This window comes from Acipenser ruthenus, chromosome 1, assembly GCF_902713425.1.
Source record: "Acipenser ruthenus chromosome 1, fAciRut3.2 maternal haplotype, whole genome shotgun sequence".
Lineage (NCBI taxonomy): Eukaryota > Metazoa > Chordata > Actinopteri > Acipenseriformes > Acipenseridae > Acipenser > Acipenser ruthenus.
The window spans coordinates 32,701,227-32,721,958 of record NC_081189.1 but is presented as its reverse complement, the minus strand read 5'-3'; the positions used below and the strand labels follow the sequence as shown (position 1 = coordinate 32,721,958).

General features: G+C 39.7%; 2 protein-coding genes across 2 annotated transcripts in view; one reads left to right on the top strand and one right to left on the bottom strand.

The window, feature by feature from the left end:
• LOC117420872 (galactose-1-phosphate uridylyltransferase) overlaps positions 1 to 16,817 on the bottom strand; it is a 72,207-nt gene extending 55,390 nt beyond the window's left edge. The window contains exons 1-4 of the mRNA XM_034034586.3: positions 15,893 to 16,817; positions 14,438 to 14,607; positions 13,732 to 13,807; positions 5,311 to 5,359 (exon numbers count right to left, since the gene is read on the bottom strand). Of these exons, the coding sequence (XP_033890477.2) occupies positions 5,311 to 5,359; positions 13,732 to 13,807; positions 14,438 to 14,607; positions 15,893 to 15,968 (371 nt within the window). The 5' untranslated portion in view covers positions 15,969 to 16,817. The remainder of the gene's footprint in view (positions 1 to 5,310; positions 5,360 to 13,731; positions 13,808 to 14,437; positions 14,608 to 15,892) is intronic.
• Positions 16,818 to 17,609: 792 nt separating this feature from the next.
• LOC117420803 (sigma non-opioid intracellular receptor 1) lies at positions 17,610 to 20,732 on the top strand. The gene is made up of 4 exons (XM_034034450.3): positions 17,610 to 17,981; positions 18,748 to 18,948; positions 19,362 to 19,454; positions 19,850 to 20,732. Exons 1-4 carry the CDS (start codon positions 17,837 to 17,839, stop codon positions 20,077 to 20,079), a joined length of 669 nt encoding a protein of 222 aa, XP_033890341.1. The 5' UTR covers positions 17,610 to 17,836; the 3' UTR covers positions 20,080 to 20,732.

The window sequence follows — 20,732 nt, the reverse complement described above, 5'->3', positions numbered from 1 at the left end:
TTACCACAATTCTTAGTTAACACAGTTTTTTTCCTTAAAAGAAAACAAAACATTGATAAATTTCACTGTCACATTTTTTTTTTATTTAGTAGTCGCCAATTATTTTGTTGTCACATAAATTCTGTCACATAAATTCAGAGATAAAATGGTTTAATAAGGATAAAGACATGATCAACCAAATTCACAGACAAGATACTCAAATGCATTCTATACCCAGCACCAGAGTATAAATGAACACTACTGTGGTTATTTTTAAATGTGATTGTGATTGTAAAAATGATTTTAATTATAAATAGTTAATATAATAAATAAAGCCAGTAAAAATAAACTTTGCTTAAAGCTTTTAACAATATATATATATATTACACACTGTACAATTAGAGTCAAAGGAGGCTTGATTTGCTCTGAAATTACATCTGATGTTTAACATGTGGTTACATTTAGGAGAATGGCTTTTTAAAGGGAGTCCAAAAATTGAAAGTATCAAAGAAAAATCAAACAATACTTTAAAAAAAAAATGAGGGTGAAATGCCCTTAAGGCGACGATTATTTACTTTTTGAAGTAATGTCTCAGATCTCTCTGGTGAACTTTCATGCAATAACAACCCACTTATCCTGTTGCGTTTGTTTTGTTTTTTTTCTAATGAGAAATGTAGATTTTTGACAGGCCACTGACTTGTCACTAGGCCTCCGACTCCTTTTTGAAAGTGAAGATACATGTAAAGTATTTGTCCCTTGAAATTTGGCAAATCATTTGATCAAAGAACTGAAACATACTGGCAAAAATTTGCTTGGAGTAATAACCCCTGTGTCCTTTGTGCTACTTTAAATCATGTCCATTTTAAATGTTACTATATTCCAAAAACAAATTACTAACAAATATGACATTGGAAACGTGCCACTGCACTGTAAAGTATTGTACATATGCTGAACAAAATGATAGTACATACTAGTGATGTTATTTATAACATGGCCTCTAGAAGCCTGTTGATGAGACTATATGTTTTATACCATTATGCTACAAGATTTGTCACTCTTGCCCCCACCATTGCGACCTTAACAATCTGATTAATTGGCTCTCTTTATATACAAGTTGATTGAAACACTGGTATACATTAATCTACCAAACCTTAACTGGGAAAATTGCTGCTGGAATACTCTTCTATATTGTATAACTTAAGATTCAGTAATTTTATTAAACTTGTTGTTCCCAGGGTATCAACAGTTTTTGTTCGTCACTCAATTCAGTTTGCAACAGCCAAATGAGTTTCAATAAAAGGAACAATTTGAACAGTTCATATCTGAGGACAGTTTTAGCCATAGAGTTAACTCATTGCTGACTGGCATCTGTACCTCCTAAGTTGCTGCTGAGTTTTATGTGTTATGATTAAGTGTTTTTTACTCCTTATTTATTGTGTTTTATGTTGTTTGCTGTGGTGTTGTGAGCCCCTTGCCAGGTCATCATTGTAAATGAGAATTTGTTCTCAATTGGCTCATCAGGATAAATAAAGGTTTTGATTGATTGATTGATGATGTACATGGGACCCCTGACATTTATTCTGTCAGTGTAAGGAGTAAGTAGCTTGTAATTACATTTTCTTTAAATGTTTGCTATTATTGTTAGTGGTTCTTAGTGCAATTACTCATTTTTTTTTATTTTATTTCAGCAGTAAAGGTGTTTTTACTAGGATTGAAAGGGCTGAAGATGAGGAATATCTCTCTCTCTCTCTCTCTCTCTCTCTCTCTCTCTCTCTCTCTCTATATATATATATATATATATTGCAGTGCAAAAGTCTTATACATGTTACATTTTTCTACTCTGATGCATTATGAGCAACAACAATTTACTCAAAGCCTCCACTAGTGTTTTCTACTATTATAATAAACTTGACATAAATAAAGAAGGAAAAACATTGAGAGAAATAGCTTGCACCACTTAATTTTCAATGTGTGGTATCCGAAGCATAATCAACAAGTACAGAGAAACATCATCTGTAATTGACAAACCCAGGACTGGAAGACCCAAAAAACTGTTGAACAAGGAAGATAATATCCTTAAGAGCACAGGTGTCATTGTCCATCAAATCAACAGTACAAAGGTCACTCTTGAAATCAGGACTTAAAGGATGTGTTGCAGTAAGAATACCTCTGTTAAGAAAGGGGAAGAAGACGAAAAGGCTAAAATATGCACAAGAACACAGAAATTGGACTATGGAACAATGGTCAAAGGTGCTTTGGACTGTTGATGGATGGACAACGACACCTGTGCCTTCTGCCAGTTCTGTTGTCAATTCAACGCTTATCTTCTTTCTATTCCTTAAGGATATTATCTTCAAGTATTGCTTATCCTTGTTCGACAGCTTTTTGGGTCTTCCAATGTTGGGTTTGTCAATTACAGATGATGTTTCTCTGTACTTGTTGATTATGCTTCGGATACCACACCTTGAAAATCGAGTGATGCGAGCTATTTCACTCAATGTTTTTCCTTCTTTATGCAAGTCAAGGTTGTTATAATAGTAGAACACACTAGTGGAGGCTTTCAGTAAATTGTTGATGCTCATAATGCATCAGAGTAGAAAAATGCAACATGTCTATATATATATATATATATATATATATATATATATATATATATATATATAGTGATGATGTGTATGTGCCAAACATTAATCTGGAGGCTTTTGGACCCTGGTGTTAGCCACATACACTTCATCATAGCAAAGGTAACAATCGGTTAATTTATTAATTAATGGGTAAATGCTGATCGGCTACAACTGATCAAGTTGGGAATAAAAAGGTCACAGTTTGTGTGTTTGGTGATGGGGGTTGAAGTAGAGAGAAACTAAAACAGTAGAAAAGTGTGTTGGACAAAGAAGGATTTTCTGATAAACAAACAAAGGTGCTGGATGGTGATATGGATTTGGTTATTTGTGGAATTGTTTTAAACAAGAGAACAGGCTTACCCTGTCCTGCGTTAGATAGGACTACTGTTATCCTGTTTAGTTAGTGTCCAAAGAAGGGCTAGGCTTTGTTTTGTTTGTTTTGAACTCGGCTTGCTAATAAAAAATATGCTACAGCGTTCAAAGAGCACTTCCAGTGTACCGTGTGTATTTAAAGGGACAGACCTTATCTGAAGCACAAAATAGACTCCTGGTGAAAAGATCCAAATACGTTACTATATATTGTAAAAGGTTCACCCTCACTCGGGTTCGTTGCCCCTTTAAAAATACGACCCAGCACACACAGAAATGGATTTTTCAGCGCGGTTGCGCTATATTTTTAATAAAGACAAAATAAAACAAAACACACAAAATAAACACCTAACTCCGCTTGGAGCACTGACTCAACTGAACAGGTATTTCCCTGACTAACTTGCAGGACGGCTAAGCCGTTTACCTGACACCACAAAACAAAAACCACACAGGCTTAACACCGCACTTACTTCAGCAATGACTGCTCGGAAGCAGAGCACCTCTTCTGCCTCCTTCCTCTCAGCAGCCCTGAGCAGACTGCCTGCTCTCTCTTTAAACTCCGCACCTGGGCCTAATTTCCAATAACGCCCAGGTGCGGATGATAATTAATAATAAAACAATTAAACAATTAACAAACAAAGGAACATTCTCTCGCAGGGAGGTTTTAACCCCCTCCCTGCTGTTTCTCATAACCCGCTATTTTACAATATATATATATATATATATATATATATATATATATATATATATATATAGTGGTGTGTGGGACGTATGGTAAAGTGTGTAACAATGCATGCATAAGTAAAAGAATGAAAACAATCCTATTTCCACAATAAATAACTGTCTGTATACTGGGTACTGTGTGTAGTGGGGTAAAATGACTGCTGACTAAAAGACTATGTTTCCCAGACGGCCATAGTTAAACTGGTAACAGGACACAGGTGTGTCTTGTTAGGGCGGGATCCTGGCTATATAAAGCCAGCCTTGAATCCAGTTCAAGGGGGAGACTACCAGGGAGATGGTTGTAGAGTGAGACAGATGGTGTTTATTAAAGATTATTCAAGAACTGTTACTGTGTGGAATAGTTGTGCTGTTCGTAAAGTTACTAATTGTTTTCTGTACAGGGAAACAGCTTAGTTGTCCTGACCTAGATAGGGACTTGTGGTTAGTTAGCACTCCTTGTTGGAGTAGGTTTTTGTTTGTTTATTTTTGTTTTGCCAACCAACGAGTGTATATAATAAACGTACGCTACGGCGTTTCACTGCAACTCCTGTTTTGCGTATTTCCTACCATGGTCTGCCTTGGCCATCGGTCTGTGTGTGTCTCTCTCTCTCTGTCTCTATATACATATATATATTATATATATATATATATATATATATATATATATATATATATATATATATATAATATATATAATGTGTGTGTAATATAAGCTAAATCAGTGTCTTAATGTTAGTAAGCAACAGCACCATCTAGTGCTCAGCTGTGTATTACCAGCAAAACTAAAGGAAATGTGTTTCCAAAGTGGCAGATCACAAGACGGCACTGGCTCTTACTTCTACAAAGACACTTAAGATGATTTTACATATCTATGGCAGGAAAGTAGAACTAAATAGGGGGCTGATCATAGTTGACACTAAGTTGGCAGGTGTTTAAGTATCCAAAATAAAGAAAAAGAACAGTCTCAACAGTGATGTTTGTTTAGGAGACGTCAGCAGATTTCCACTAACTTTCATGAAGACACAAATCTTTAAGATTCATCACGTCACCTCTGTGCCACCCTCGCTGCCCTATCCCATGACTATTTTGAATAAGAAAACCTTTTTTTCCACTGAATGAAATAAATGAAACCAACAACATTATGATGTTTTGGTTACTACATGATTTGGGCTGTGACATTTCAGAAAATGGCCAGCAATAAGACTATGCTTCTGAATATCAATGTCTCAAGACCCTGCCAAAATACCATGTAACTAAAATGAGCAGCAAGCTGCAGAGGTTTGGGGGAACTACTGGGTCAAAACTTCTGAAACTTGTTGCACAAATAACAGGTTTCATAATGAGGTATCCAGCTCAAAATACATTCTTAAAAATTGATTGAGGATTTGGGCACACGTAAAAAAAATACACATATATCAAATACAAATATCCATCTCTAAACATACAATAACACTTATTATTTTGCAGTCCTAAAGAGATGACTCTGTGAGCCATTCTCAAGATCAGAAATAAGAGGCTGTTAACATTAAGGAATGGTATTCCTCCTCTATGTTATTTAACTTGAAAATACACATGTAATTAGCATTGCTAATTTAATAAATTAATTTCTTATTACCATACACCCTTGGCTGCTTTTGTTTGAAACAGTGAATGGTCGCTGACTCCTAAAAAAGAAAAAAATCATTCAGATAAAACATATTTGAGTTAATGGCTGCTTAAAAGATTGTCATCTGCTTGCACAAACTATCTAACTAGAAATAGTTAACAAAAACATAGCATCCCAGCTAGCATGATCTAAGGGGTATGTTGTATCAAATAGAATGGTTTGTAACATGAAGCAATATGGAAATATGAAAAAGATTGAAATCATAAAACAATACCAGACATTAAGACAATAAATCAAAGTGTTCTTTCTCTATGCAGCGGTACCTTCAAAAGCCCCATGACCTCAATGTGTCAGCCATATTTGGTCAGAGGTCAATTTCATTGTCAGCAACACATGTAACATTACAGTTTTATGTAATCCTGCAAATATGAAGTTAATATGTCAAATTGTTTCTGAGATACAAGCTTTTGACACTGTGGAGGCAGTGGCTTTGCAAAAAGGGCTAATGGCTCTTGTACTTGACCTATACATTTACAGAATGAGTAGAGGCAATATCTTGAAGCGTTGACCCCAATATGGTGGCCATCTTAGGTAATTTTGCCCGCATAGTGTCCAAAACACTGAAAATATTAAATTGCCAGCTTAAATGCTTCATGAGATATCAGCAGTAGTAGGTGTGGCAGTGGATTGCCAACCCCGTACAAGCTCCCATTCCAGGGGTACTTAATAAACAGCATGTGTGACTATATGTGCTATACGTTTTATTAATCAAAATAGACTGTAAAGTGCATGGTGGATATACACTGCTTTGCCACTTTATTTCGACCTGTCTACCCAAATGGATTTAGCATTGCTCTGGGTGGGACGCGGAATGACCTGGATCCCTTGATTACTTTAGAAGGCTAAACGAATGTTGTATTTACTTGTGGGTCAAGTCCACCCAACAATGTCGCACTCATAGCCTGATGGTTGCTTTCAAGATGATAACGCACCCATCCATTGTGTCAGAATTGTGCGCAAATAGAGCAAGGACTTCAGACATCTTCCATGGTCACCACAATCCTGGATCTCAATAGAACAGCATGCTGTGATGCATTCGTCATCACAATTATCTACCAACCTCTCTGCACCAGTTGTATGACATATTGTCAGTCTGCCACTTGGGGACCCACCAAATCTGTTTTTGTTACAACGTTTTACATCAAATGCAGACATAGCTGACTTTTAAAAAGTATTTTCCAGCCATGTGGGACGCTACATATGTACTCCTATTCTCCCTAGGTCACCATTATAAACAAAAATATATTAAAAACTGGTTCTAACAAAAAGAAAGGATTTCACTTTTGATTTGACCTTGTTAACAATTTATTCAGTGATCCAAAAATTATCATTGTTTATCTAGGACAGCTGCCCACATTACATCCAGAACAAAAAAATTCAAAACTATAATAAAATGCTCTCACATCTTTTTATTTCAAATAGTCCGCAGGAGGCCGACTTTATGGACAATAAGACATCTTGTTGTGAGAACATTAAAAAGAAATACAGAGTTGTATAATGAGTTCTGGGTATAATAGAGATACTAAAAGCAGTTGGAGATTGACTAACATTTCTACTTCCCCTACCAAGAACCAATTGCTACAATTTGAAAAATTAGAGATGGTGATTACCTGATATAGCAAAACAGAGAACATTCACTGGATAGTCATTATTCTGACCTTCTCATCTTATGTAATAAGCCTACCAGATAATTACTTCATTTCCATGTATAATACAATGCAATCAACAGGCAGAGTACTCTTGAGGCAATAAACCAGAACCTTCTTTTAACAAATCACTCCAATAGTATAATTTAACAAAACTCGTTATATTGAAAATAAGTGAAGACATGGGTGATTTCCATTACACGAGAGTAGATGTTAAAACTTCATGCTGATTTGAACTCGGCTCTCGCCAAGATAAGCACCAACTAAGACGTAGCTTTACAGTAAACTAATGTGATCCATATGCGTCTCCATCCATTTACGTTTCCTTCCATATGATGATGTAGATATCCTTCTGTCTGGTGTTAATGGCTGAAGTGTAATGCTGGCTCCAGGGATCAGCTTATTTTGCCTCCCTGGCGCATCAGCACACACAACGGCTGCGATGCTGGCTCCGGGGATCAACCAAAGTGCGGCCTCCCCAGCGCATCAGCATGACAACCGTCTGGATTGAGCTAAGTAGGGTACATCTCTGGGGTTTTCAAGTGGGCACCTTCCATCCTCAGTGTTTCGTCGACTAGCCCACGACACCTCAAGAGGGCTCGACGGTGATTCTGGCGTCCCAGCATCACCCCCCTCCGTCCCCCACTCAACTCAGCCCAGCTTACTTACCTGTCCCCAGCCAGAATCTTTCCGTCTCAACCACAGCCAGTTGCTGCTCCTCTCTGCTGCTTCAGATAAGTTCTTCACTGTGCGACGCAACTCTTGGCCACTGAATCCGACGTCTCTGAGAAACCGGGTTGTAGAGTGTGCCACAAATCCTCGACAACCCACTTCCACTGGGTAAACCCGAACTCTCCATCCTCGCTGTTCCGCTTCAGTGGCTAGTTGAGCATACCGCAGTTTCTTCCTCTCATACGCCTCATCTACAGCGTCCTCCCATGGCACTGTTAACTCTACCAGGTGAACAAGGCGTGCTGATCCAGACCACAAGACAATATCTGGTCGAAGGTTAGTGGTGGCAATCTCAGGTGGAAAAATAAGCCGTTGACCAACATCTGCCAGCATATTCCAGTCTCTAGCAGCTTCCAGTTGTCCTGGGCGAGGATTGGTTTTAACACCTTTTCTTGGTGGTTGCTCTCCTGGGCGGAGGAATGTTGTCTTTTGTGTGTAATGTTTTGATGGAACAGGTGGCAACTTATTGGTCATGTTACGCTTGTCTTCCAATGCTAAGGCCAAACATCGCAGCACCTGGTCATGGCGCCAAGTAAACCGTCCTTGGCTAAGAGCCACCTTACATCCTGTCAAAATGTGCCTTAATGTTGCAGGTGATGAACACAAAGGACATGAGGGATCCTCTCCTACCCAGAGGTTTAGGTTCTGTGGTGATGGGAGAACATCATATGTTGACCTGATGAGGAAACTGATCCTGCTCTGTTCCATTGACCATAGGTCTTGCCAGCCAATCTTGCGTTGTTCCACACTCTCCCATCTCATCCATTCTCCCTGTTTGGCCTGGGAAATGGCCTTTATACACCTCATCCTCTCCTCCTGCTTTTGCACCTCGTTGACTACCAGCTTCCTTCTTTGAGCTGGGGCCGCCTTGTGCCATGTAGGAGGAGTTGAACTGAAACCAAGACCCCCTCTTCCATGCTGAACTTGCCCCATGATATCACCAATTCGAAGGGCAGCCTTTGCATCTTCCACAGCTTTCTTTGCCGCCCACTTTCTTCCAGTTTTCAACACAGGTGCTGCCTCCCTTACGCATTTATCGCGTGACTCTACTAATGTCATTTCCAGTCTGACCTTGGCGCACTTAAACTCCTCGGTTAGAGCAGAGACTGGTAGCTGCAGTATTCCTTTACCATAAAGTCCCACTCTGCTGAGGCAGCGTGGAACTCCCAACCATTTCCTGATGTATGAACTGATTAAAGCTTCCAGCTTCTCTACTGTTGTCAAAGAAACCTCGTACACAGTCAGTGGCCACAGCAACCTCGGCAGTAGACCAAACTGAAAGCACCAGAGTTTTAGTTTACCTGGTAGAGCGCAGCTGTCTATGCTCTTCAACCCTTCCACTGCTTGTTGTCTAACTTCTCCCACACGAACTGTGTCCTTTAGATCCCCGTCGTACCATCTCCCAAGACTCTTCACTGGCTTCTCAGACACTGTTGGTATTGCCTCACCATTAATGAAGAATGTTTTATCTACTACTTTGCCTTTAATTATAGAGATGCTCCTTGATTTAGTGGGCTTGAATTGCATTCGTGCCCATTCAATGTTATTGGTTAATTTGCCCAATAATCGATTAGTGCAGGCTACTGTTGTAGTCATGGTTGTCATGTCATCCATGTATGCTCGAATTGGTGGTAGTCGCATTCCAGAAGCCAAGCGCTCTCCTCCTACTACCCATTTTGATGCCCTAATGATTACTTCCATTGCCATGGTAAAAGCCAGTGGAGAAATGGTGCATCCTGCCATTATTCCAACCTCTAGGCATTGCCATGTAGTGCTGAATTCTGAAGTTGAAAAACTGAATTGCAAATCTCCAAAATAGGCTTTCACTAAATTTGTTATTGTCATCGGTACACTGAAAAAATCAAATGCTGCCCAAAGTAGTTCATGTGGCACTGAACCATATGCATTAGCCAAATCCAGGAATGTCACATGGAGCTCCTTCCTCTCCTTTTTAGCTGATTGAATTTGTTGCCAGATCACATTGATGTGTTCTAAGCAACCTGGGAAACCTGGAATGCCCGCTTTTTGTATTGAAGTGTCAATGAAGCAGTTCTTTAATAGGTAAGCTGACAATCTCTGAGCAATAATGCTGAAGAAAATCTTGCCTTCTACGTTTAATAGGGAAATGGGACGAAACTGACTGATGCTTGTAGAATCTTTTTCTTTAGGTATAAAGACTCCACCTGCTCGGCGCCATGCTCTTGGTACAACCTGTTTTTCCCATGCCACTTTCATCAATTTCCACAGAATTCGTAGAACTCCTGAAGCACTCTTGTACACTCTGTACGGAACTCCATTAGGCCCTGGAGATGATGAAGCCCTTGCTTTTTTCACAGCTTGCTCTATTTCTTTCCACTTAGGTGCACAGTCCTCCATTTGGTATTCTGGTGGATTGATAGGTGGGATGTCTGACGGAATTGACATAGGCTCCTGCCTTTTTGAATCTGTATGTGTTTCCTCCAAATATCTCTCCAGCTCAACCTTAGATGCTTTTAGTGTGCCATTCTTCTCACTGGTGAATAACTTCTTTACAAATTTGAATGGGTCTTTATAAAAGTTAGCTCTCGCACGCTCCTTCTTTTTGTAGCGTTTCCGTAGGCGCTCAGCTCTGCGCAATGTTGCAAGCTTATCTTTTATGACCCTTTGTAAGAGATTGAGTCCCTCCTTCTGACTTTGTTCTGCTCTTCTCCATTGGTTCCTCAGCTGTCTCCTTTCTCTAACTAAGCGTTCAATCTCCTGCTGCCGTCTAGACTTTCCAGGAATAGTTTGTACTTTTTCCTTCCTTTTTTCAACTCCAAACCTCTCACTTCCATATGCGTAGATGATGTCCCCAAATTTATCCAGCTTCTTTTCAACTGTTCCACTTAATCTTTCCAATGCAACGCAGAGATCTGTGTTTACTGTGTCCCATGCAGTTTTCTCACAAGCTCTTGGCCATTTAACTCCAGGCTTGTGCCCGTTGAGGTTCTTTTCTCTCTTATGCTGGTTTGTCTGACCGGGTTCACAAGGATCATTAGGTTCATCACTAACTGTGTCCATGCAAGTCCTCCTCACATCTATGACAGGGGTGCTGATATCCTGCGAACTGTGGTTTGCTTCCTGTCGCTGGATTTCATTCGACTGACTTGACTGACTTCGTAAGAAGTACTGATCAATGCGAGGCCCTTGTCCCTTCTCCCTCAAGCATTTCATTCTCCCTTGATGAATCTTCAAACCCCTGACCGTTGTCGCCTTGCTCCAGCCGCAGACACAAACCTGGAGTTCCATGTCTTTGTTAACTGCAGATCTTGAACTAGTCTTTTGTGAAGTACTCTCCATACTCATATCCGTTTCCGTTCCTAAGTCGTTAACCGTGTTGTCCAACGTTGAGTCATCTTCCGCCCCCGCTCTCGCAGACTCTAGGGGTATTTTTCTCTTTAATTTCTTAGAAGCCTTGGGCGGGTGTCTCCAGCATCCTGTAAACACAGAGCTGGATACTGCCGACAAGGGTAGCTAACCCTTACCAGCCCCAATGGGGTCTCTTTCCTCCTGTCAGCTGTCTCTCCAGGCTGTCACAAGGTCTTTCCCTTGTTGCCAGCTGCACTATTCACAGCAGTCACTGGACGTATCCAGATCTTCATGATTTCCATTACACGAGAGTAGATGTTAAAACTTCATGCTGATTTGAACTCGGCTCTCGCCAAGATAAGCACCAACTAAGACGTAGCTTTACAGTAAACTAATGTGATCCATATGCGTCTCCATCCATTTACGTTTCCTTCCATATGATGATGTAGATATCCTTCTGTCTGGTGTTAATGGCTGAAGTGTAATGCTGGCTCCAGGGATCAGCTTATTTTGCCTCCCTGGCGCATCAGCACACACAACGGCTGCGATGCTGGCTCCGGGGATCAACCAAAGTGCGGCCTCCCCAGCGCATCAGCATGACAACCGTCTGGATTGAGCTAAGTAGGGTACATCTCTGGGGTTTTCAAGTGGGCACCTTCCATCCTCAGTGTTTCGTCGACTAGCCCACGACACCTCAAGAGGGCTCGACGGTGATTCTGGCGTCCCAGCATCACCCCCCTCCGTCCCCCACTCAACTCAGCCCAGCTTACTTACCTGTCCCCAGCCAGAATCTTTCCGTCTCAACCACAGCCAGTTGCTGCTCCTCTCTGCTGCTTCAGATAAGTTCTTCACTGTGCGACGCAACTCTTGGCCACTGAATCCGACGTCTCTGAGAAACCGGGTTGTAGAGTGTGCCACAAATCCTCGACAACCCACTTCCACTGGGTAAACCCGAACTCTCCATCCTCGCTGTTCCGCTTCAGTGGCTAGTTGAGCATACCGCAGTTTCTTCCTCTCATACGCCTCATCTACAGCGTCCTCCCATGGCACTGTTAACTCTACCAGGTGAACAAGGCGTGCTGATCCAGACCACAAGACAATATCTGGTCGAAGGTTAGTGGTGGCAATCTCAGGTGGAAAAATAAGCCGTTGACCAACATCTGCCAGCATATTCCAGTCTCTAGCAGCTTCCAGTTGTCCTGGGCGAGGATTGGTTTTAACACCTTTTCTTGGTGGTTGCTCTCCTGGGCGGAGGAATGTTGTCTTTTGTGTGTAATGTTTTGATGGAACAGGTGGCAACTTATTGGTCATGTTACGCTTGTCTTCCAATGCTAAGGCCAAACATCGCAGCACCTGGTCATGGCGCCAAGTAAACCGTCCTTGGCTAAGAGCCACCTTACATCCTGTCAAAATGTGCCTTAATGTTGCAGGTGATGAACACAAAGGACATGAGGGATCCTCTCCTACCCAGAGGTTTAGGTTCTGTGGTGATGGGAGAACATCATATGTTGACCTGATGAGGAAACTGATCCTGCTCTGTTCCATTGACCATAGGTCTTGCCAGCCAATCTTGCGTTGTTCCACACTCTCCCATCTCATCCATTCTCCCTGTTTGGCCTGGGAAATGGCCTTTATACACCTCATCCTCTCCTCCTGCTTTTGCACCTCGTTGACTACCAGCTTCCTTCTTTGAGCTGGGGCCGCCTTGTGCCATGTAGGAGGAGTTGAACTGAAACCAAGACCCCCTCTTCCATGCTGAACTTGCCCCATGATATCACCAATTCGAAGGGCAGCCTTTGCATCTTCCACAGCTTTCTTTGCCGCCCACTTTCTTCCAGTTTTCAACACAGGTGCTGCCTCCCTTACGCATTTATCGCGTGACTCTACTAATGTCATTTCCAGTCTGACCTTGGCGCACTTAAACTCCTCGGTTAGAGCAGAGACTGGTAGCTGCAGTATTCCTTTACCATAAAGTCCCACTCTGCTGAGGCAGCGTGGAACTCCCAACCATTTCCTGATGTATGAACTGATTAAAGCTTCCAGCTTCTCTACTGTTGTCAAAGAAACCTCGTACACAGTCAGTGGCCACAGCAACCTCGGCAGTAGACCAAACTGAAAGCACCAGAGTTTTAGTTTACCTGGTAGAGCGCAGCTGTCTATGCTCTTCAACCCTTCCACTGCTTGTTGTCTAACTTCTCCCACACGAACTGTGTCCTTTAGATCCCCGTCGTACCATCTCCCAAGACTCTTCACTGGCTTCTCAGACACTGTTGGTATTGCCTCACCATTAATGAAGAATGTTTTATCTACTACTTTGCCTTTAATTATAGAGATGCTCCTTGATTTAGTGGGCTTGAATGTATTTGTATGTATGTGTATGTATTTACAGACAGACAGACAAACAGACAGACACAGGGATGCATATCCCTTCCCAAGGGATAAGTAGAGGCAATATATTGTACATACTTATAGAGTTTTGCATATAGCAAGATAACTGCCTGGTTAAGGACCTTCTTTGCAGTTAAAAAGTATATAAAATACCTAAATAAGCCTCTGCTTATGGCAGGCCATATACAATGTAATTAAGTCACTTACAAAAGTTAACTCATTCCAGTAACCTCTCAAAAAATAAACCTATAATAATACAGAAACAACAATGACCCACCTGGCTCAGGAGCATCTGGCTGCAGTGCAGGGAAGTCATTATCAAACAGAAAAGTACTGTCATATTCTGGGTTTACCTGAGAATAAAAGATGAAAGCCACTCAAATTATAAGAAAAGGTTTTGCAATGTTAAAGAAAGAACAGTTAGAGTAAACATAATTTAAAATCTCAGTTAAGAGCAATGACAAGATTTAGTTTTCTAATTATAATGTTTCTGTCTTTATAGGTTACTATAACGACTTAATTATTATTATTATTTGTTTATTTAGCAGACGCCTTTATCCAAGGCGACTTACAGAGACTAGGATGTGTGAACTATGCATCAGCTGCAGAGTCACTTACAACTACGTCTCACCCGAAAGACAGAGCACAAGGAGGTTAAGTGACTTGCTCAGGGTCACACAATGAGTCAGTGGCTGAGGTGGGATTTGAACCGGGGACCTCCTGGTTACAAGCCCTTTTCTTTAACCACTGGACCACACAGCACATGAACAGCTTTCTCAGATGACTCATGTAGGCTGCAAAAACTGCATTTTTTTTATATGGGACAGGACCTAACGGCAAAAAGACAACAATTACTTGGCCACTGCCAACAAAAGAATGAATCTAACCACCAACACAACAGTACATGGCTCTATATCAAGCACCTTCTGTATACCCAACCATACTGAGGCACAGGAAGGCATGATTAGTTAAGTTTACTGTACCATCCCATTTGCCCTTGTGGCTCCAGGACAGAGTGGGTTAGAGGGATCATGTCGGGGGACATATTCTTCTGAGGGCTTCTCTACCTGACCCTTCCAGGGTCTTTTCATCCGGTGAGCTGAGATGAGGACCCACATATCCCTCAGGGGGTTACAGCGAATGTGCTGGTGCTCTGTAAATAGGTAGAGGAATACATTGTTGGAAAAAAAAGAGAGACACCTGCTACCTGCGCCACCACTGATTAATCGTAACAAGGTTTTAAAATTGCTTTGGAGAGGTTGCGTGATCATTGGTCAATGGCCTCTAGTCTAATTCCTATAAGGAATGTGGGTTTGGAAACTTCCGCAAAGTCTTGTCCATTGGATTTGACACTGACTTGAAACAAGGAAAAATGTTTAGTTATTATATCAACTCTAACTGAGTTAATATTATTATTCCTAAATTACGCAGGAATTGTTTAAACTGTTCCAACAGCAGATTAAACTAAATGGTATGAACATGCTAAATTTCATTACTAGATATAAGTATGTACGTGTGTCAGGTAACATTTTTCCATCTGAGAAAATGCTTATGTAACTGTAATGAAACTTTGGCGTTAACATAATTTAGCAAAACATATTGCGAGTATTGGCCTGTACATTGTCCATCTGTATGTCACACTTATATTTGTGCATATATCTGAAAAACTGCTAATTCAATTTGAATGAAACCGGTCTACATTTTCAAGCACAGGTTATATTGGTAGTATCAGATTGTGGGGATATAGGTGTCTCTTTTTACATCCGTTTGTATACACATATATTTTTAAATGTACCTTGAAAACGCAAATTTGCATTGCCATTTCTTATGCTATACAGTTCTATACATAGTGTTGCTATACAATGTCACCATCTTATTCGTCATAATGATTATTTTAATACTGGGGAAATGTGTTACTGACATAAAGGTACGTATCGTTCTTGAATCTTTGCGCGAACCTCTACTCTGAATATTTTGGTTCGGCAACTTCCGCATTTTACTGAAGATACAGTACTTTTTTTTTTTTTTTTTTTTTTTTTACTTAGTTCCCAGCATTCCGAGGACTACACCCACACCACAGTTGCCAAGTCCGCTTATAATACGCGGGATTGGGCTTTTTTTTTAGTCGCGGGTTGGTATTTGCATAAACACCTATACAGGTTGCGCTTGGCAGTGGCGCTTTGTTTTTTTTTCGCGAGACTAGGCAACACTGACACACATCACGAGTTTTACATGAACAAACGTATGCATAATGTAAGATTGAAATCCATAACGATAAACACTTTGAAAAAATACCTTTGCCCATTGCTGATTTTGTGGGTGTCACTAATTTCTCGAAAGATTCAGAGAACCTTAAATGCAAGCACTTCTTTATTGCACTTGTTTAATGTAAATTAAGGAATTTAGCGTAAATTAAAAAAAAAAAAAAAAATACGTACCTGTTTGATCAAAATCTGGTGTTTGTTTATTGCCGTCCATGTCTTGTCTCCTAAAGACTATATAAAAGTTAGTCATAAAACGTCTTTCTCTCGTTAATAGCAATTTGAAGCCCCGTGTAACACGACTGCTACATCGGTTATCTTATCGACGTGTATAGGAAGTCACTTGGCTTGAACCAGTTTGTGTAGTGTGCAAAGAGGCGCTGGTTTTGAACTTCTATATTACAGTAAACAAGTGGGGCTTTGCAGATAGATTGAGCGATGTACTACAATACGATGGTTTTAGACCATTTTACAGCACTGGAGAATCCCCCTGTAATACAGGCTGTATCGCTAGAAAATGTCCTAAAGGCTCTAAATATAATTTACGGTACTGTGCAATGAAAAAAAAACGAGTAGGTCAAGACACCAGGTGATTAGTCAAGCTACCTCACCATTATACAAATAATGCTAAACTGTAATTTAAAAAGGTATGGAATTAAATACATTGTATTCAATGTATACACAGAACTGTCCTCACTTGATTCGTAAAACACCGTCACCACTGCTGCTAGATTGTATAAGAAGGTGGTAACATTACTGGGTACAATTTCAGATACTGTGTGCCAACTGGCACTTTAAAAAAAAAAACACTATAATTTACGATTGATAGCAAACTTTGTCACTCAATAGCACTATTTTCCTGATGTAATAATAATAATAGCAAGGGCTTCTGATTTTCGGTTTAACCGATAAAACACCGAGACAAAAAATAATTAAATCGGTGGATAGCCAAAAAACACCGGAAAACTGTGGAAATTGTTATAATCTATTCACGTTGACTTTACCCGTTTCCCTTTAAAAAATAAAACCTACTACAAAAATAATAACAAATACATTTCCCAATGCTGGTGGGCAATGTCCCGCCTTCCTGACTTGCATCTATCATTGATTGGTTTGTTCTGAATACTTTAAACCCGCCCCAACTACTGAGTGACAGCACATGCCTACATTTCTATTGGAGACTCCGCTTGCGAGATTTAAAACGAGATTACAATCAGGCTTGTTAGTATGATTTAAAGATGTATTACAGTTAAAATACGGATGATTTAAAACAGAATTGTGTCGAAATGTACAAAAAATTCCTACACACACAAACCCCAGAAGAATGTGCCCGTGACCATAGGGATTTCGTTGTGGAAGACATCAAAGGAAAGAAGGTACAACTTAAGTGTGCAAGTACTGTCGAGTTCCTATACATATTTTGACACACAAAAAAAAAAAACAGCTCAAACTTTTGGAAAGTACCAAAGACACCAATTTCATACATTATATCAAAAACGAAAGCCCCGGAAAAAAACGAGTTACATAAAACTCGAAAATAGCTAATAAATAAGCACCGAAAAATACAATAAATAAAACCCGAAAAACAGAAGCCCTATATATAACTTATAGATTTAAAGGGGGGAGGCAGCGTCCCTACAGCTAGATCTACATTTGGGGAATGTTAACAAACTGGACTGTCAACAAGAAGTTTTGGGATAAACTACATTATGAAGTCAAACGTGGAACAATGGAGTTTTTAAGCATTTAGCTAAAGCTTGTAATGCATTCTTGAGTTGCCCAAAATTGAGTTTCAATCATTTCAACTTCATTCTTCTGAATCGAAGCGTGTTGCAACTTCGGATACGAATTTGTTTGGCCTTCCAACCAGGAAGAGAAAGTTGTCGCATCAGGTTCAGGGCGCTACCATTGGAAGAACTCTCATAGGAGCGACCCGCTATTGGTGGTTTGAGAAATCAGTCTCGAAACATGCTTCAGAGGCAATCGGCGTGTAGGGGATTACTGTAATGTTGCTCAGTGTTTAGACTGAAGAAGTAGCCTTTTGTGATACTTAAGTGTTTTATACTTTTGATTAATTACCTCCCCCTCGCTATTTACATGTGACTTGTCTTAGTTGCAGTCATGTCTTTTGTTTCAAAAGTGTTAAAACTCGTGGTGGTGCTCGGAGTACTAGCATTGCTTGTGCTGTACATACAGTACTGTTTGGGGAACAAACAGTATGTGTTCAACAAGGACGATGTTGCAAAGCTGGCCAAGCAATATGCAGGCAAGTATTTAATTTAACAAGTTTAGAATATGGGTTAATTTTAATATGGTCGGCATTTAAATAACACAGAAACGTAACACAGTTTTTAACATGATGTTGGGTGGTAGCCTAATCTCACAACGTTTAGTTTTTCAAAGCAAGTTCTAACAGCATGTACTGTATCACATTTTTGCTACAGACTAGTGGAAAATGACGTCTCTGTACAGAGTGACAATACTATATATATAGCCTTTGCGAAACCAAGATGTGAAAAAAAATGTGTATAAAGTGATTGAAAACATTTGTTGGGACTATGTTCTTTTTAGGGTCCTTTTAAAAATAAATAAATAAATAAATAAAAATAAGGACCCAAATACGCAGATCGTGTCCATCGGTCTGTCACACAATAACGATAACTGCCTCGATTTTGCACCAGTCTTCACAGACTGTTCAATTAAAGTAAAAGGCTACGTATGTAGCTTTATTTTCTAGTCATTAAAGGGTAGTCTGCTGTAGTATTCAGGTGCTCTACTGAATTGTTTCTGACGTGAATCAATATGTTAATTAGCTGAGTAGTCGTTGCAGTCCATCAGCTCAGAGTAAGATATCAGCCTGCTAAATACTGTGATTTAAAATGATCAATAAATGCTTACTTGTGCTTTGGGTTGTATGCACTGTTTTATAAATGAGCACAACAATCTTATAATTGAATCAGTTTGCAGTCAAAGTGGCCAGGTCTTTTATGAGCTCCCATTTAATTCACTCCAACATTTCTGTATTTTAATAGGACTGGATCATGAGCTGGCTTTCTCCAAAGTTGTGGTTGAGTTGAGGAAGAAGTATCCTGGCCACATACTGCCAGATGAGGACCTGCAATGGGTATTTGTAAATGCTGGTGGTTGGATGGGCTCCATGTGTCTGCTCCATGCTTCCCTCACGGAATATGTCTTGCTTTTTGGAACTGCAGTGGACACTGGCGGTCATTCAGGTAGGGTTGCCAGAGGCTGTTTCTCAATCAGATTTATTATTGGCTGGGTTCTCCAAGAGCTGACAAAATGTCTGGTCTAGAATAAAGCAGAAGTGCGCTTATATGGCCCTTTCTGGATTATATTGGGTTCAAATAATAGTGCCCTCTACGTTTATTTTAATAATACAATTTTGTTTTGGTATTCCCACTTAAGACATTGATTTTTAAAGAAGCGTCCAAAAAAATAAAAGTAAAACGTTTTTTGTTTATTTCAAATGTATACGTAACATGACGTTCTGTAGATGCTGCAGGTTGATTCTGTGGTATTATTAAAGCAGGTTGATTCTGTGGTAGTATAACCCCCCCCCCATGTGCAAAATGTCTATGGGGGAAAAATACATGACTTTCAAATTAATGAGGTCATTATTTTCCAGGTCGTTACTGGGCTGAAATCTCTGACACCATTATCTCTGGTACTTTCAGGCAGTGGAAAGAAGGGACGACAAAAAGTGAAGTTTATTATCCAGGTGAGTTTTATGATAACACTTTAATTCATATGAGTTTCATGGGGTTGCATAAGAGTAACATCTGAATATTTTTTTTTTTTTGTTATTTTTTATAATGATTTTTTTTTTTTTTTAAGTCCTAAAGATAATTTTAAAAATGTATAATTAATTCAAGTGGATCACCACTGGAATAGCAGGTAATGCTTTGGAATTCACAGGAATTTCCGAACACTATTTTAATGTGTTTTTATTGAGAGATGTTTAAGTTGGCTGCAGTAAATGCTAATGCCTGGTAAACTGCATAAAACATACAATAAAATAAACACACGTGAACATGAGTTTTGAAGACTTAGTGAGCCAGAAGCAGGGATGCTCAACAGAATCTCATGCTATTGCATTCCTTTTTGTCTCTACAGGTGATACTATTGTGCATGCAGTAGGTGAAGCTACATCAGTCCAGTGGAGCTCTGGTACATGGATGGTGGAATATGGCCGAGGATTCATTCCTTCCACATTAGGATTTGCACTAGCTGATACAGTCTTTAGCACTCAGGACTTCCTCACTTTGTTCTACACGGTTCGGGTTTATGTAAAAGGAATGTTGCTAGAAGCGAATACATTGCTAACTGAGACTGGGGTCTTTTAATCTTAATTCTGTGGTAAAAATAAGTATCTAGCAGACAGTGGTTTGCAGTGTGTATGATAATTATTGGAATTCTTGGGATCTGCGCATTTTGTAGACAAACCTGGGCAGTCTAATTGTTTTCAAGGGGAGTATGATGAACACCCTACTCTGCCACACAATACATTTAAATACAAATTAAGAATGTTTACAACTTCATTTTTTTTAAATTTGAAGTTTTAGTTAATTTAGTTAGTCAATTAAAAATGTTGAATGTGGAGTATCTGGCATATCCAAACCATAAAACTGGGTGTAAATATGGTAAAAACCTGTACAGCAGGCCTCGTGAGCACATATTGTGTCACTTCACACACACTGGCTTGAACTCAGTTCAGCTATAAGTTGTGTATGTGGAAATATGTACTGTGTATTTTCATCTAAAATTTATACTTTGGATATGCAACATACTTTATTTTCTGGAGCCTGTGCATTTCTGGGTTGCTTTAATAACATAACTGGTAACATTGTTTACTAATTTTAATCAATTGTATTGCTGTCTGTATTAGTATACGTAAAAGTATTACTTCACAGTAACAGTTTGACAGATTTGTTCTACATAAATCAAAATTGTAATATTTTACTCATACAATGACGCTAATAAAATATTTTTTGTATTA

Bases quoted from the DNA above. Each gene is read 5' to 3' on its own strand.
- LOC117420803 (XM_034034450.3), top strand. From the start codon at position 17,837: ATGTCTTTTGTTTCAAAAGTGTTAAAACTCGTGGTGGTGCTCGGAGTA. The intron at 17,982-18,747 runs GCAAGTATTTAA...GTATTTTAATAG, and splicing joins GCTGGCCAAGCAATATGCAG to GACTGGATCATGAGCTGGCT. The intron at 19,455-19,849 runs GTGAGTTTTATG...TTGTCTCTACAG, and splicing joins AAGTGAAGTTTATTATCCAG to GTGATACTATTGTGCATGCA.